General features: G+C 52.3%; 1 protein-coding gene across 2 annotated transcripts; it reads right to left on the reverse strand.

The window, feature by feature from the left end:
• Positions 1-101: 101 nt before the first annotated feature.
• Positions 102-13,247, reverse strand: LOC309449230 (leucine-rich repeat-containing protein 37A3-like). Of its 2 annotated transcripts, XM_082071196.1 has the most exons (12): positions 13,131-13,247; positions 12,907-12,987; positions 10,911-10,982; positions 10,238-10,312; positions 9,617-9,735; positions 5,921-7,314; positions 5,236-5,328; positions 4,362-4,426; positions 3,429-3,489; positions 3,195-3,346; positions 1,166-2,534; positions 102-242 (listed from the first exon to the last, which is right to left on the reverse strand). In XM_082071196.1, exons 1-11 carry the CDS (start codon positions 13,157-13,159, stop codon positions 2,336-2,338), a joined length of 2,340 nt encoding a protein of 779 aa, XP_081927322.1. In that variant the 5' UTR covers positions 13,160-13,247; the 3' UTR covers positions 102-242; positions 1,166-2,335. The 2 variants fall into 2 exon arrangements, with proteins under 2 accessions (XP_081927322.1, XP_081927323.1); XM_082071197.1 differs by lacking the exons at positions 102-242; positions 1,166-2,534 and having other exon boundaries at positions 3,209-3,346; positions 4,381-4,426.
• Positions 13,248-16,578: the final 3,331 nt, after the last annotated feature.

Raw genomic sequence — 16,578 nt, forward strand, 5'->3', positions numbered from 1 at the left:
CTGCACCGAGCTGCGGTTCGCAGGTGAAGCTGGGGTTGGTCGTTCCCGGCGTCGCGGCCGACGGAGCCACCGTGCAAGGGCAAAGTGTGAAACCCGCAGTGTGTGCGGCAAAACAATCCCGTGTTTACACTCCTGAATTTGGTGTCACTTCGGATTCCCGGCGCTGGAGGCTCGCGGGTGACTCGGTGGGCGGGTGACGCAGGCCGGGTGACACATCCATCGACGGGGGGAAGTGGGGGGCACTGGAATTAAGATGAGAAGAAATCAGCTTTTTAAACTCTCCGTTTTCTGCTGGACACACAAATTTCCCAGGGTTGTTCGGAGCCGCTCGTTTTAAGCGAGAAAATGTCATTTATAGGGAAAATAACACCCGATAAATTGGAGAAAACTGTAAGGACCCTGCATGTGCTGGGATGTTGGCACCGGGGGGTGGATTGAGGACCAGACACCTGTGACCCCCCCATAGGAGAGAGCGGGTCTGACCCCCAGCGTGGGGGGGCCAAGGCCAAGGGCAGCGCTGCCCACGCGGTGGGGCTGGCGTGGGGGTCACAGCGGCAGATCTGGGGGGGCTTGAGGTTGTGGGGGGGTTGGGTGGGGATGGACAAGCCCCTGCCCCCCCCTCCTTGCTGGGTGGTGCAGGCAGAGCCCTTATTTGGGGTGCGCGGGGGGCACCCCTTGTTTGCACCACCCTGCACCCCATGAACTGCATCACCCAGCACCCCATGGACCCCCCCACCCTGCACCCCGTATCTGCACCCCCTTTCTAACCCCCCATCACCCTGCACCCCATCTGCAGCCCTTATCTGCTCCCTATGAACCCCAGTACCCATGGACCCCCCCACCCTGCACCCCCTGCCCCCCCTTTCTGACGCCCCCATCACCCCATCTGCACCCCCCCCTTGCACCCCATGAACTCCAGCACCCCATGGACTCTCTCACCCTGCACCCCCCATTTGAACCCCACCCACCCTGCACCCTCCGCCCCCCCATCACCCCGTACCCCCTGTTTGAAGCCCCCCCACCCTCCCACACCCCCCCGCACCCCCTTTCTGACCGCCCCAGCACCCCCAGACCCCCCAGCACCCCCTGTCCGTGCCCTCTGACCCCGCACCCCCCGCTCCTGTGCCCCCCCCCGCCGTGTCCCCCTGTCCCCCCCCCCGCTCACCGGCTCCGCGTCTCCGCTCGGGGAACCCGGAAGTACCGGCCTTGCCGGGAGCGCGCACGCCCCGCCCCTCCTGGCGTCAGCGCGCAGCGGGGCGGGATAGAGGGGCCACGCCCACCCGGGCAAGAGGGCGTGGCCAAGGGGCCGGGAAGGGCCGCGCGCGTGGGCGCGTGCCCACAGACACGTGCGCACCCTTGCACAAGTGCACGCGTGCACGTGTGCACACGCACACACACGGAAACACGCGCACACACGTGGACATGTGGTAATGCACATGGACACATGTGCATACCCATACATCTGCACACGTTTACATGCAGTCATGCACCTGCACGCATGGACACACATGCATGCACATGGATGCACACGTGCCCCTGTGCATACATAGACATGCACACAGAAGGCCACACGTTTACACACAGAAGCACATATGTGCACATGCAGTCACAAACATGCACACATGCACGCACACACACATACACCCATGTGCACGCACATGGGCACACATGCACGCACACTTGCACATACATGCAAGCACATGCGCACACATTCACATGCAGTCATGCACGTGCACACGTGCATGCACACACATACATATACACACATGCACACACACCCGTGTACACACATTGACATACACGTACACACATGGATGCACAGGCACACGTACATACGTGCACATACACACACGCAAGCACGTGTGCACACATTACACACATTCATGCACACGCACACACGTACACCCATGCACACACACGTCCGCTCACACGAATATGCACACACATGCATGCACATGTGCACACGTTCACACTCAGTCACGCATATGCACACGTGCATGCACATACACCTGTGGACACACATGCACATATGTGGACACACGCCTGTGAGCATGTGTGTGCACATGCAGTCATACACACACACGCACATACACCCACGTGCACACATGTGCACATCTACAAGCTCTGTGTGAAAAACCTGCACGTTTTAATGGTAATTTTAGAAGCTCTTCCCCGCTGCTGAATAAATGACAACTTTACACAATCCTGGGGTGCGCAGGGACCCCCCAGCGCCCCCAGCAGCCCCTCGCTCGCATCCTGCAGCCCACATGTCCCCCATGGGGACGTCCCTCCCGCAGCAGAGTGTCCCACGCACCCAGGGAGGCTGCACCCAGCCCTACAAGGGCTCCGCGTCCCACCAGGGTGAGTTTTGGGGTACCCTGACCACGTGGCCACCCGGAGCATCCTCCGCCATGAAGTGGGACCAGATCTGCAGTTCTTGGGGTGCGCTGGAGGTGGAAGGACGAGGAATCAGGTCTGCGGGTAATGGCGTTTCCCTGGGATCACAGCTTTTCCGGGGTGCTGTGGGCATCCAGCTGAAATCACAGCGAGGGAATAACAGCCAAGGAAATAACAGTGAGGAAATAACAGCCAAGGAAACGACATCCAAGGAAATAGCCAAGGAAATAACAGCCAAGGAAAAAGTACCCACAGAAACATTATCTAAGGAAATAACAGCCACGGAAATATCAGCAAGGAAACAACATCCAAGGAAATAGCCAAGGAAAAAGAATCCAAAGAAGTAGTATCCAAGGAAATAACAGCCAAGGAAATAATTTTCAAGGAAATAACAGCCAGGAAATAACTTCAAAGGAAATAATATCCAAGGAAGTAACAGCCAAGGAAAAAGTATCCAAGGAAACAACAGCAAGGAAACAACAGCAAGGAAACAACATCTAAGGAAATAGCCAAGGCAATAACAACCAAGGCAATAACAACCAAGGAAATAACAGCCATAGAAATAACAGCCATGGAAATAACAGCCATGGAAATAATATTCAAGGAAGTAACGGCCAAGAAAAAAAGTATCCAAGGAAATAACATCAGAGGAAATAAAAGCAAGGAAATAACAGACAAGGAAAAAGTATCCAAGGAAAAAAGATCCAAGGAAATAAGATCCAAGGAAAACCTCAGCAGTTCCTACATCAGAACAAAAGCTGAACAATAAGCGTGGGCATCATCGCCATCCCACTTACTTCAGCTCGAACTTGTTGAACATCTCCTCCTCGTCCGAGATGTCTCCATCGTACAGCTCGGCGATGGATCTGAGCTGCTGGGGATCGAGGGGCAGGTACAGGTCTCTGAGCCACTGGGGTTTGGTTTGGCTCGGATCCGACACGGGCGAGCCCTGGAAAGCGAAGGTTTGAGGGTGAGGAAGAGCCGGGGCTGCGGTTTGAGGGCAGAGCCCCGGCACGTGCTCCCTGCTTTACCTGCTCTCTCACATCCTCCTTGTTCTTGCCCCATCCCCATGGCAGGAGTTTTTGGAAGAAACTGGGAAAAAGAAAACGGAAAAGAAGGATAAAACATGAAGGCAGCTGGTGGTTGTGGGCAGGAAGGTCCCTGCTCACTGTTGCTGGAGGAGTTGGGCAAGGGGCATTTACAGCACTGCAAAATATAGGGATTTAGCGGGTTAAAGGGGGGGAAAATGGCTTCTGTGCATCATCACCCCAGAATTCCTGGTCCATAAGCAAGGGCAGGAGGCTCTGCCTGCCAGGGGTGACATTTCAGGTGACCCTAAGGCAGATGAGGAGCCTCAAAGGAGGGGACAGCACTGGCTGAGGTGGCTGGGAATGAGTGCTGGGTGTGAAATGCACCCGGAGAGGCCTGGAGCGAGCGCTTCATCACCCCCTCTGGGGACAAACGGGGCAGAGGTGTCACCAGAGAACAGTTTTGTATGGCCAAAACATCCACCACATCAGGAAACGGCTTCAAGATGCGCCAGGGGAGGTTGAGGTTGGATGTGGGGAACAATTTCTTCCCCAAAGGGCTGTGGGGCATTGGAACAGGCTGCCCAGGGCAGTGCTGGAGTCACCATCCCTGGAGGGTTGGACAGACGGACATGAGGTTCTCAGGACATGGGGCAGTGCCAGGGGTGGGGGAACCACTGGACTCGATGGTCTTGAGCGTCTTTCCCAACCAAAATGATTTTTTGACTCTATGATTCTATCAGCATCACTGGCGTGACAATGTGAGCGTGCAATGGTGCTGCTCACTCATGCTTTGGGGTCCCTTTTCTGGGGCTCTTAAGAAATCTATGTGTTTTAATCATCAACCGGTGAGTTTGGCAGATGGGCGCGTGTGGCTGGGGATTGGGTGCTGTTCTGAATAAAGACTCTTCACGGCACGGCGCTGGGAGTCATTACCATTTCGGTCGTGATTTACCGGCGCTTTGGGGGTGGGAAGCGGCTGAATGTTTTGAGGAGTAAACCTGGTGAAGGAGAGAAAGAGACACTCTTAAAATCAGGATTTTGTCCTCCATACAAAGGAGGCCAAAAGATTTTTCCTCTAACCAAGCCTGTTATATACCCGTGCAAGTCTGTACCAGCACGCGTGTTTTTAGAAAGAGCCTCCTTACTTTTCCCTGCCTCCGGAATGACCTGCACTCCCAGAGCTCTCCTAATCTCAGCAATGTTTCTGTCTGCCTTTCTTATCTGCTTTGCAGGGTGCTCCCCTCCCGTTTAACCCCTGACACACGCAGGTTGGCTTTTAAAGGAATAAAAGCTTTTCTTTTTACCAAGAAGGGCCCCAAAGGGAGGATGGAGCCCTGCGCTGCCCTGACCCACATGGGGCTGGTTTGTACCTTGCAAAAAGACAGTTTTGGGGAGATGGAAGGTCGCAGGGAAATTCCTGTGTGGCTGGAAGTAATAGGTCTGACTAGAGCAGAAACGGGTCAGGAGAAGAGCATGGGGGGTGACTATAGGGTTAGGAATAAACCTTGGGGATGGGCTGGTTGGACAGGCTGGGATGAGAGGGAACCACAGCCCTGCAAAAAAGCTGTGGAGAGGTCAGGACAGATGTCAGGACAGATGTCAGGACAAGCCACCCAGCGGGCTTGAACCTGTGCTGAGCTGCATGGATGTCAAGGCAAGCTCCAAGGTTGGAAAAGTATCTCCTGTGATACCCACAGGCATTCACATCAGCACCCCACGACTCAAAAACTGTGCTGGGAGGCACTGCCCTGCCCCTGTGCGCTCCGTCGTGACTGACAGCTGTCTGTCAAATGAGTTATCGCCTTACCTCGACCAGACACATCAGCAGCAGATTAATCACGATGGTGACAGACACCGCTATTGCTAACAGGAGTCTGTCGCTGGAGGTGTACTGCGCTTTCTGCAGGGAGAAAGGGAGAGAAAATCAGGAGGGGAAAAGGTTGCTCCTTCCACTCCGTGTTGTGCAGAAGGACACGTTGCACCTTGAGTCCTGGGGGCAGTTTTGGGCCCCTCACGCCAAGAAAACCCTTGAGGTGCTGGAGCGAGTTGAGAAAAGGGAACGGAGCTGGTGAGGGGCTGGAGCACAAGTGTGATGGGAGCGGCTGAGGGACCTGGGGGGTTCAGCTGGAGAACAGGAGCTGAGGGGAGACCTTCTGATCTCTGAACTGCCTGAAAGGAGCTTGGAGCCGGGGGGGTCGGGCTCTGCTCCCCAGGAACAAGCGCCAGGAGCAGAGGAAACGGCCTCAAGTTGCGCCAGGGGAGGCTGAGGTTGGATCTGGGGAACAATTTCTTCCCCAAAGGGCTGTGGGGCATTGGAACAGGCTGCCCAGGGCAGTGCTGGAGTCACCATCCCTGGAGGGTTGGACAGACAGACATGAGGTTCTCAGGACATGGGGCAGTGCCGGGGGTGGGGGAACGGTTGGACTCGATGATTTTGAGAGTCTTTCTTAACCAAAATGCTTCTATCCAGCAATGCCCAGCATCTCTCCTACCTTCCCTGAGGTTTTCCTGCCCACGTACTCAGCTCGGCCCATTCCACTGGAGACATTCCCTTCCAGGAGACACTGACCCGCAAGCCCCGAGGCTCCCTGCTTGTCCTGCCTCTCGCTGAGCAGCTTCACAAGCAGCTCCAACTTGTCGAGCAGCTTCGCGCAGGCCGGCTGGAGCTGGGGGACGCTGCAGTCCATCCCCAGCGCCCGCGCCGTGCGGGCGATGAACCCCCGCAGGGCTTCGTCGGTGATGAGCCAGCGAAGGTGGTGGTTGACCTTGGCTTCAAAGAGGTCTCCTTGAACCAGCGCGTCGTCTGGGCTGGCGGAGCTCCCTGGGTTGTTCGGGAAACGGGATCCTTCGTTTTGTTGTTTCTGGTGTGTTTCTGTGGTTCGAGGGGCGGCAGGTAAATGCCCCTTTACAAAGGAACCCTCTTCTTCAGCTGCGTCCTCTAACCTGCTGCTTGCAGCGTGGGGGTTCTTGTTAACCAACAGGTTATCAAAAACACGCTGGTTTGTGTTTAGTCCCTGCTCTGCTTTACTTTCTGTTGGTGTGGGCTCTTCCTCCAGATTCACATTGTGAAATGGCTTGGAGAAAAGCAGATTACTTTGATTCAGATATTTATTGTCCCCCTGCTTGTGCTTCCTGTAAGTCCGAACATCGTCCTGCCTTGGAGATGGTGCTTCCTCAGCATCTTCTGCACCCCCGAGCTCACCGGACGGGGGATGTTTCTTGGTCTGTTCCACAGTATCTAAATAATCTCGAATCTTAAAAGGCCTAGGCAAACGAGGGGGTGCTGCTGAGGAGCGTGAAGGGGAATGTTTTGGAGGTGTGGATATTTTGCCATGTCTGGAGATGGAGATGTTGTCGGTGGGGCTGAACCTGCCAGATGCTTCCCAGGGCTTTAACGCTGCCGGGTTCAAATTTAAACCACGCTGCTTCCGCAACCGTCCTGTGCTTCTGTGTTCCTCCACCTCGTCCGTCAGCACGGCAGGTGCTGGCAGGGCTGAGATGGTGGTTTTTACACTCCCAACACTTTTAGCCTGGTGCAGCTGCTTCTTGAGCTCGGCCACAAGAGCCTTTGCTAGAATATAGAGTTTCCTTCTATCCGTTTCCCTGGTACAGCCCATGTGCAGCATCAGCTCCTCACTGTTTTTGCCTCCCTGCCTGGATAGGTGCTGAGGGGAACGTGGATTTGGTCTGGAAATGTGATTATTCGGGTTACTGAGATCAGCGTCAGTGCCAGTCAGGCTCAGGACGACCGCGAGCGTTATGGTTTTATGGTCTCCGAGCGAAGCCTCCTTGGGCTTGAGGTTTAACACCGTGCTGGCGGGCGGTTTTCTGTATCGTGGCACTTCCATTATTGCTCCTTGTGCCTCTGCCAGAGGATCCGTGTGAGCTGTAAAACACCAAGAGAGCAGATGAGTGACTCAGCGTCATAAGAAGCTTTCCGCCAAAATACAGCGTTGAGGGTCTACCCCGAGCAGCAGGCGCTTGTCTGAAAGACAAGCGAGTGTGTGAATGAAGCAGTGGATGTGTTACAGACGTGAAAAGTCATGTTAAATCAACCAGATTATCTCATCGGGGCAGAACAGATAGATGTTTCTTTTCTGGTGTCTCCCAGGGCTCTGTTTGGATTGGTGGGAGACATCCCAAGGGGACGGATTTGCTGTCGGAGCATTTCCCACAGCTCGATATGAGCCAGCGCTGCGTTGCTAAAATCACCACAAGGCTTCGAAACTCGGCGTGAGCCTGGAAAGCAGAATTACCCAAAGACACGGCGTTTGTCCCTGATCAGTTTTCCCAACCAGCCCTTCTCCCTGTGCTCAGGAAAACCTGGGATATTTCACATTCAATCACCTCTGGGTTGTCTGATAACACAGACTGTTTGCTGATGGATGCAGCTCCCATCACCCAGGCTTAGGAGAAGTGGAAAATGGGGGAATTTGACCCAAAACGATGCAAACAGCGCAGGGAGCTCCTGCCTCAGCACCCGGAGGGCACACGCTGAGTCTGCAGAGCTCGGATAAGTCAAGAGTCCTACACCAAGGCTGCAAACACTCCTTATCTCTAATCCTACTTTGCAGATAGCTTAACGGCAGAGGCAGGGCGACACGGTCAAGAATATTTACAGATTACAAAGGTATTTTGGCCTTTTTTTCCCTGTTAAAACGATAGGAAATTTGACACATAAATACCTTTAAGTATCTAACCCCAAATGGCTTAGCAGTTTTCCCAAGACTCACAACAAGGTCGGGCTCGCTTGTCCATGTCCAGTTTGAAAAGGAATTACTTGGGGGCCTTGGAAACCTTCCCGTATCTATTTGCAGAAGCCCAGCTCGTCTCTGCTTCCAACAGGACGATATTTACCCCATGCAAAGATCGAGCAGGACAGTGCATTGCTCATGCTAACGAGAGAATAACGATGCTTGGGGGTTCACCAAACACCCTGCGAAGGAGAGGGGGGGTCCTGTCCTCTCTCCTACATGTGGGGAGCGGGGTGGCAGAGACACCAGGTGATTTTCTGAGGTCACCCAGGCAATTTTTGGAGCCTTTATAACCCACCCCCCGCTCCAACACACTGTGCAGAATAGGAGGTTTCTGCAGAGCCTGCCTGGGGGCATCCGTGCTCAGTTCCATGTCTGGGACCCCTCTCATTGCTGAGCTGTCACTAGCCAAGGTCTGGTGGCACTGAAGAGGATCCAGAGCTTGTCAGGGGAAATTCGGGGGGTTTATGAGCTTCCAGTGCTTGGGAACGGTCCCCGGCATTGGTGATTTCCTTGGCTAGATGCGCTGTGTGCATTGGAAGCTTGTGTGTTTGTTTAGCCCAGCAACCTATTTCTTCTCAAGATAGTATTTGACACAGAAGATACGTGTAATCACGGGTGACTTTTCAACCCTTGTTTTTGCCAAGTCATGCGCTCGAAGGGGAACTGTTTGTGCCTCGGAGAGCACAGACTGAGCCCTCCCAGGTCTCACCTGAGCTGCCTGTGCTCCCCTTTGGGCTCATTTAGAGGCCTCACACGGATCAAGCTCCTCTAGAGATTTTGCCAAGATTTAGTGTCCCTGGGACTGGCCTGGAGCGACCAGGCTGGACTGAGGCCATCGAAGTGGCCAACGCTGCCTGAGAACCCCCACAAAACAGAGTTATAAAATCATTTTGGTTGGAAAAGACCCTCAAGATCAAGGAGTGCAAGCATTCCCCCACCCCTGGCACTGCCCCATGTCCTGAGAACCTCATGTCCGTCTGTCCAGCCCTCCAGGGATGGTGATTCCAGCACTGCCCTGGGCAGCCTGTTCCAATGCCCCACAGCCCTTTGGGGAAGAAATTGTTCCCAAGATCCAACCTCAGCCTCCCCTGGCGCAACTTGAGGCCGTTTCCTCTGCTCCTGGCGCTTGTTCCTGGGGAGCAGAGCCCGACCCCCCTGGCTCCAAGCTCCTTTCAGGCAGGTCAGAGATCAGAAGGTCTCCCCTCAGCTCCTGTTCTCCAGCTGAACCCCCCAGGTCCCCCAGCCGCTCCCATCACACTTGTGCTCCAGCCCCTCACCAGCTCCGTTCCCTTTTCTCAACTCGCTCCAGCACCTCAAGACCTTTCCTGGTGTGAGGAGCCCAAAACTGCCCCCAGTGTGCTACAGAATCTCCTACAGCCAGAGGAAACGGGGCAGATTTCATGTCTACATTGACGCCATGGGGACGCCTACCGCACTGGGGAGCGCCGGTGCTGCACAGGCTCTCGCACTGGAAGTTGATGGTCCTGCATGGAGTTCCGGTGGTGGGTTTCTCCTGGCAGAGGCAGCAGAACATCTCACTGGGCAGTTTGCTAAAGATAAGTAGTTATTAGAGAGAAACGCAGCATCTAAATCCATATTTCTGAGTCCAACTCGGCTAACACACAGATAACGCATCACAGTTTTGCTTGGATTTCTTCTACAGCTCTGGAAAACTTCCCCTCACCCCCAATCCCAATGGACAAATATATTCTCCTAATTTCTAAGAGAGGTTTCAGGGAGAAGATAAGCTTCTCTATTGGCATCAAAATGTTGATTTTACCTTTGAAAATGGAACTAGTCCCAAAATACAATTTCAAACAGAAACACACTCCACCCTGATTTAAAACTTCCCTTTGAAACACCTGGAACGTGTCATGGAAAAGGTGAAATTCTGTGTTCTCAGCAGGTGAGTTTGGGAGGTTCTCAGAAGTAAATAGCAAACCTTAAGCTTCCTGGGGTTATTTTGATTTCATGGCAGGTGGATTCATTTCCCAAGCAGACCCCTTGTTTCAGCAATTACAATCTGAGGGGACAGAATCCTTGTATACTCACAGTGTTTCCAAGCGGATTGTTGTCAGGAGGAGCGTGAGTAACGTCTGCTCGGTCACTTGTGTAGCACCCAGGTCTCTGGAAGGATTGGGAAAACCACATCAAATTTGTAGGTGATTGTGGTGTTCGCAGAGAGATTCACTTCTGCCTAATCCAACAGAAACGGTTAAAAACCACATCGCTTTTCTGCTTTATTGCTGCTAACCACGGGGGCTGAATCAGGAGGTGACCCTGCAGGTCTCATGGGAGATGGATGCAAACAGAGAGGATTCCCCAGCTCAAAACCCTCCTCCTGCTCCCCCATGAGTGCAGCTCCAATCGTTGATGGGAGACAAGAGGATGAATCCATTGGGACCTTGGAAGGAGAGGTTATACCAGTGAAAAGAGAAAATACGCTGAGCGGAAAGCAAAGGGGATCTGTGGCTGCAAGCAGGGAGGATCTCTGCAAAAAGCTGGGATAGCCTCTGGTTTTTAAAGTCTATGTCCCAGCTCCTTGGTTGCTTTGCAGCTGGGGACCCACCAGAATTGCTCATCCTTTGCTGGGTTATTCGTGTCTCCAGCAGAATAAAGCTGGGAGAAGAGGGAGGTTTGCTACTGGATCTCTGCTTTCCGCACAGCGGGGCACTCGAGAGACAAAGATCAATATTAACCTGGTAAAATAAGTGTCAATACTTACAGGTATTTGACTGAAGGCAGCTTGAAGAACGATGTGTCAGCAATAATGGACAGGGGGTTTTGGCTGAGGATCCTAAAAAAAGACAACACCACATCACTGGAAGTGGGTGACAGGGAGGACACATAGGGATGGCCTGTTCACATGTTCTCTTCTATAGACCCACGAGTTTGGAAAGCCGAGATCAACTGGCCCTATGCAACAGGCACTGGAGAAATGGGAGATGATTAAAACACTTACTGCGGAATAAAAAAAACCCCAGTGGTTCTTGAATTGTGTAAACACAGCTAAATCAAAGTGAATTCCCACCAGAGCATTGCAAAGTGTTTCTGTGAGCGGGTTTTTCCTCTTGGCCAGGCTTCGCATTTCTACCTTTTGAACATCAGAGAGGCCCCAATCGAGTTGTGCCTGTTGGAGCTGATGCGGAATGTCGCTGAAATCCCCCTTTCCAGGCTCCTCTCTGCTGTATGAATGGTGTAAAGAGGTTTATGGCTGGTAAGGATCCAGCACGCTTTTATAGACGGCAGATGTGGATTGGGCTGAACAATTTTTGCTCAAACCACCCCAAAAGAATTTCCTTTCAAGTGGAGAACAAACATCGGAAATTTCAGCCCGAAGATAAAAAAACTGGCGTGTTCTACGCGCGTGAGGAAGCGCTTGGGATGAAGGCTGGAGGCAGGAACAGCTGCTGATGGGCCAGTGCACAAAACCCAGCAGGTCCTGATTATCTCCAGCTAAAAGAGCAAAAGCCCAGAAGTGCTTTTTGGGGAAAACACAATATTTCTCGCTTTCCTTCACAACTCACACCTTCTCTTTGCTTCCCTCTGCTTTGAGGTTATTTTGGCGTCTTATTTTCTGTATTTTCTTACATTTCCACTGTCTATAAACTTTTACGCTATTACTGAATCCAGGCAGGCAAAGCCGTGGCCTAGTCCTACGGGAATTGTCGTTCATCATTTATTCTGCCACCTTATTTGGTGTATAATGTGAGAAGTATTGCACTTTTCAGGAGAAGAGGGAGACTGTGGGCTTTTCCTTATGTATATAAACCCTTGGCGGGCAAAACGCCCTGGCTTAACACTTATCAAACCTAGAGAGCAGCGTAGGGGAAAGGGACCTGGGGGTCCTGGGGACAGCAGGGTGACCATGAGCCAGCACTGGGCCCTTGTGGCCAGGAAGCCAATGGTACCTGGGGTGGGTTAGAAGGGGGTGGTCAGTAGGTCAGAGAGGTTCTCCTGCCCCTCTGCTCTGCCCTGGGGAGACCACACCTGGAATCTTGTGTCCAGTTGTGGCCCCTCAGTTCCAGCAGGACAGGGAACTGCTGCAGAGAGTCCAGCGCAGCCACCAAGATGCTGCAGGGAGTGGAGCATCTCCCGTGTGAGGAAAGGCTGAGGGAGCTGGGGCTCTGGAGCTGGACAAGAGGAGACTGAGGGGGGACTCATTCCTGGGGATCAAGATGGAAAGGGGGAGTGTCAGGAGGATGGAGCCAGGCTCTTCTGGTGACAACCAGTGACAGGACAAGGGGCAATGGGTGCAAACTGAAACACAGGAGGTTCCACTTAAAGATGAGAAGAAACTTGTTCCCGGTGAGGGTGGCAGAGCCTGGCCCAGGCTGCCCAGGGGGGTTGTGGAGTCTCCTTCTCTGCAGACATTCCAACCCGCCTGGACACCTTCCTGTGTAACCTCATCTGGGTGTTCCTGCTCCATGGGGGGATTGCACTGGATGAGCTTTCCAGGGCCCTTCCAACCCCTGACATTCTGGGATTATTTCAGGTCCAGATGGAAACAGTGATCCTATCTCTGAATAGAACTGACTACGGATTAAGTCATGTTTTCTTAGACCCCAAAAGAACAAAGTTTCCTTTTCGCGGGTGCTTTTGAGACCCTTTAATTTTAAATTCAAATATGAAAAATGAAATTTTTGCCTAGAAATCTGCGTCACATCCCACCTGCATCACCCTGCTCTGACCGATCTGCCCTCAGACCTCGCCGCACTTACAGCTTCTGTAAGAACCGCATCCCGTGCCAAGCCTGGAAAGTGCCGTTCCGGATCTGTGTGATGAGATTCCCACCCAGGTTTCTGGGGAAAAACAAGAAAAATCGCAAAAATGAATCATTTCTGTCCTACAGGAAGCCGGAGCGAAGCCGTATTGATTTGTCGGAAATATGCAAATCCAAGGTAAAATAGGGAGGAAACCGCTGTTTTCTCTCTTTTTTTTTAACCTGTCAAGGAGAGGAAATGAAGTGCACATGTGCTTAATCTATTTCTGCTCCGGGATACAACGAGGCTTGAAGAAACGGCCTCTATTATGGCTGGGTTTGGACAACCGCGCCGTGATCTCTCATCCTGTTGCGGGTCACCCCACCATCTGCATTGATCAGTCTTTTCACAGGAGAAATTTAGTCATTGTTCTAAAAATAACAGGAACATTTTCTAGCGCGAAAAGAAAAAAAGGGGGGGGTTATAAATGCAAACAGACTTCTAAAGGCACTAGAAAGAAACTTTAATAACTCACATAAGCTGCAAAAAAGGAAGTGGCTCAAAAGCACGTTCCTCAATCGCCAGGATTTTGTTGCAGGATAGATCCCTGTTAAAATTAGAACATGAAATGTTAATGACGTTTGCACTGTCATGTTTACGCTCATTTGCTTTGACACCGGCAGCATATATGTTACACGGCTCTGATTTCACGCCGTGTTTATATCTGCTATTAGCTTGCCGTGGTGTGTAACCTGTGATAACCCTCCCGACCGAGCTGGCTTTCATCTCGCTGATTTTTCTGATCACACCAGAATTATTTTAGGGCTTGATTTTCCCTTTGATAAGTGAAGTCAGCCAGAAAAACCTGAGCAGCGCCTCTTGTTTGAGAGATTAGGGATGGGTTGGTAAGCACGCGTGTGATGAGAAAGGTATTATTCTCCTAATCCCTCCCTCCTGGACTATGTTTGGTGAAAATATTATGTTAAAGGACTCTGTTAAAGATGTAAAATCAAGATCGTGGAAGCCTGGAAGGGACACAAGGGAGGTGGAACCTAAATGGCACTTTCCCACATAGTTCTGTAGACACTCAGTTGCTACAGGATTGACCTGGCTGAGGTTTAGAAATCAAAATGTTTGTTGAATGAGCCGCCCGGGCTTGTTCTGCAGCAAAGAGCGAGAGAAATATGTCTGGGGAGTGATTCATCCCCTCCTCAGACGGGTTCCCAAGATCATTGGGGTAAATGGGAAGTGCTTGTTCCTCCCCATGGAAAATAAGAGAGCCCAACCAATTAGCTGAATCCTGGGCAATTATTAGGCGTCTAAAATTAGAGGAGATGGATGCACAAGGTTCCTACTGTGAGCAGTGGGCTCCAGCGCTGCCACTACGTTGTTTTCCACCATTCCCCAGCTTAAAGTAGCCTTAGGGCTGGCTTATCACAGAAAGGCCAAGACCACGCTGGACTTGGCTCTTTTCAAGCCAGCTCAAGTACTAGAAAATACAACCCCTCCCTTTTGGCAGGAAAAATGCAAGTTCAATAAATAACGCTACAAATGCAGAAGGTGGTGGAGCTGAAACTCTTGCAATGACGTACAAATACGTTTTGTGACGCACCTCGCTGTCCTCATTTCGGCTGCGCTAATAACAGAGGAATGGGACCCAAAACGTGACCCTCACGAGCCAGTTCTAAGCCAGGGCCGTCAGCTTTTTCACACAAGTGGTATTTTCACCTTTGACTTGAGGTTTGTGTTGAGAAATGACTGTACCTGCGTCTCCTCGGGGGCTCAGGTAAATCTAAAGCTCTGAGCCTCCACGGCAGGATTTATTTCTACTCCTTAGTCTTTAAGATAAGAAAAGAAACCATGACAGTGGCCAAGGAGAGGACAGAGAACACGGCAAGGTTTTGCTGTTCTTGTTTCACACTTCCTTTGCCTGCACCGCACAGGAAACCCCAAAATATGTGAAAAACAAGGAGAAAAACACCCTCATGCTCTTCGGCTCCCTTCCAGTGTTGTGAAATCGCAGCAAGCACTTGGGCCCTGTGACACTGCGCGGACAAAGATGCACGTTTGTTTCTGCCGCAGGAAGAGGGAGGACTCAGCTGGGAACAGCTCTGAGCAACCTCATTGATTTTTAATTTAAAAACATAAAAATAACTGTGCTAGCTTTAAGGTTCGCCCTGCTGGAGGTTGAAGCAGAGACCTCCCAACCTCAGCATGGCCAGGATTTCAAGAGTGATCAGTAATCTGGGGCTCTGCCTGCACCACAACAATTGCCTTGTTCTAGGTGGTTCTCACAAAAATATCAGTCCTCAGCTAAACAGAACCGATCTCCCAGGGTGTGGGAGGTCACTGGTAGCTTGGGGTTGACTAAAAGTCATCTACTATCTGTGCAAAGGGCAGCAGCCTCCTCCTTGCAGTTTGGTTTGGGGAAATGAAAGCCGCGCCGTGCCTGTACGGGAATCATCCCTCCAGGGGCTAATGCTGTAGCAAGACACTCTGCTCGGGCTGGAGCCTGAAAATGAGGAGGAATAAAGCAAATTTACATGAAAGGGGAGGGTGAGCAGCAGGAGTCCAAAAGTGGTGGGCAGGGGATGGTACCTACAGGTGCTTCAGCAGGAGCAGACCCTCCAGCGAACGCCGCTTCACCACCCGCAGATTGTTGTCCTGGAGGACTCTGCAATGAGACAGACAGACATTTACTCGTACACCAGGGGAAAAAGGGATTTTCAGGGGAATATATCCCGCAGTAGCTTTACTAAAACATCTCTTGGAGTAGAGAACATCACTACTTGGAACAGGCTGCCCAGGACAGTGCTGGAGTCACCATCCCTGGAGGGGTTTAAAAGGTGTTTAGGTGAGGTTCTTAGGGACATGGGGTAGTGCTGGAGTTGGGTTATGGATGGACTCGATGATCCTGAGGGTCTCTTGCAAGTGAAATGATTCTATGACACTTGTTGCAGGAGCAGGCACTTGCTCCTGGGCTGCTGAAGTTAATTGTAACCTGATGATTGATTAAATAGGCACAGGGATGGTCTTGTGGGGTGGAAGGGACACAGCTGGGGGCATTTTTCCACCCCAGGAAGCCCCAAGGATTCATGTCCATCCTTGCTGAGCAGCTCAGCTGTGAATTCCGGTGGAAATGGTTTGTGTGAGTACCCATGCTCTTCATACCCCTGTCTCAGAAACCACAAGAAAAGGGTTGCAAACAAACACTGAGCTCCTCAGATTTAAAATGCTGAAGGATACTTACAAGTACTCAGCCCACGGGTATTCCCTCCACGCTTGTTTTTCAATGGAAGAAATGGAGTTGCCAGTGAAATCTCTGCAAAGAAATGATTGGCACGGTCACCCCTCAGGACAACCCATTTCCCTGCAGATTTGGCTGCCGAGGTGGAAATACAACAAGATACAACGGTGTGGCCGGCCTGGCTTCAGCAGTCGGGTGTCCTGGGAGGGGTTTCCAGGGATAAAAAGCCAAGGGGGGAAGATGGAGGGGTCTGGTGGGGCAGAACATGGCAGCACTCACAGCACCAGGAGGGCCCGGCGGCGGGTGGCCGGGGGCACGCGGGCCAGGGCGGCATGGCTGCAATCCAGGAGGCGCTGGTGGCAGCGACAGGGGAGCGGGCAGGGTCCCCCGGGCTGCCCCGGGCAGGGGACGGTCACCAGCAGCAGCAGCAGGAGCGGGCGGCC

The sequence above is a fragment of the Streptopelia decaocto genome (genome assembly GCF_964273445.1).
Source record: "Streptopelia decaocto genome assembly, chromosome: 22".
Taxonomy (NCBI): domain Eukaryota; kingdom Metazoa; phylum Chordata; class Aves; order Columbiformes; family Columbidae; genus Streptopelia; species Streptopelia decaocto.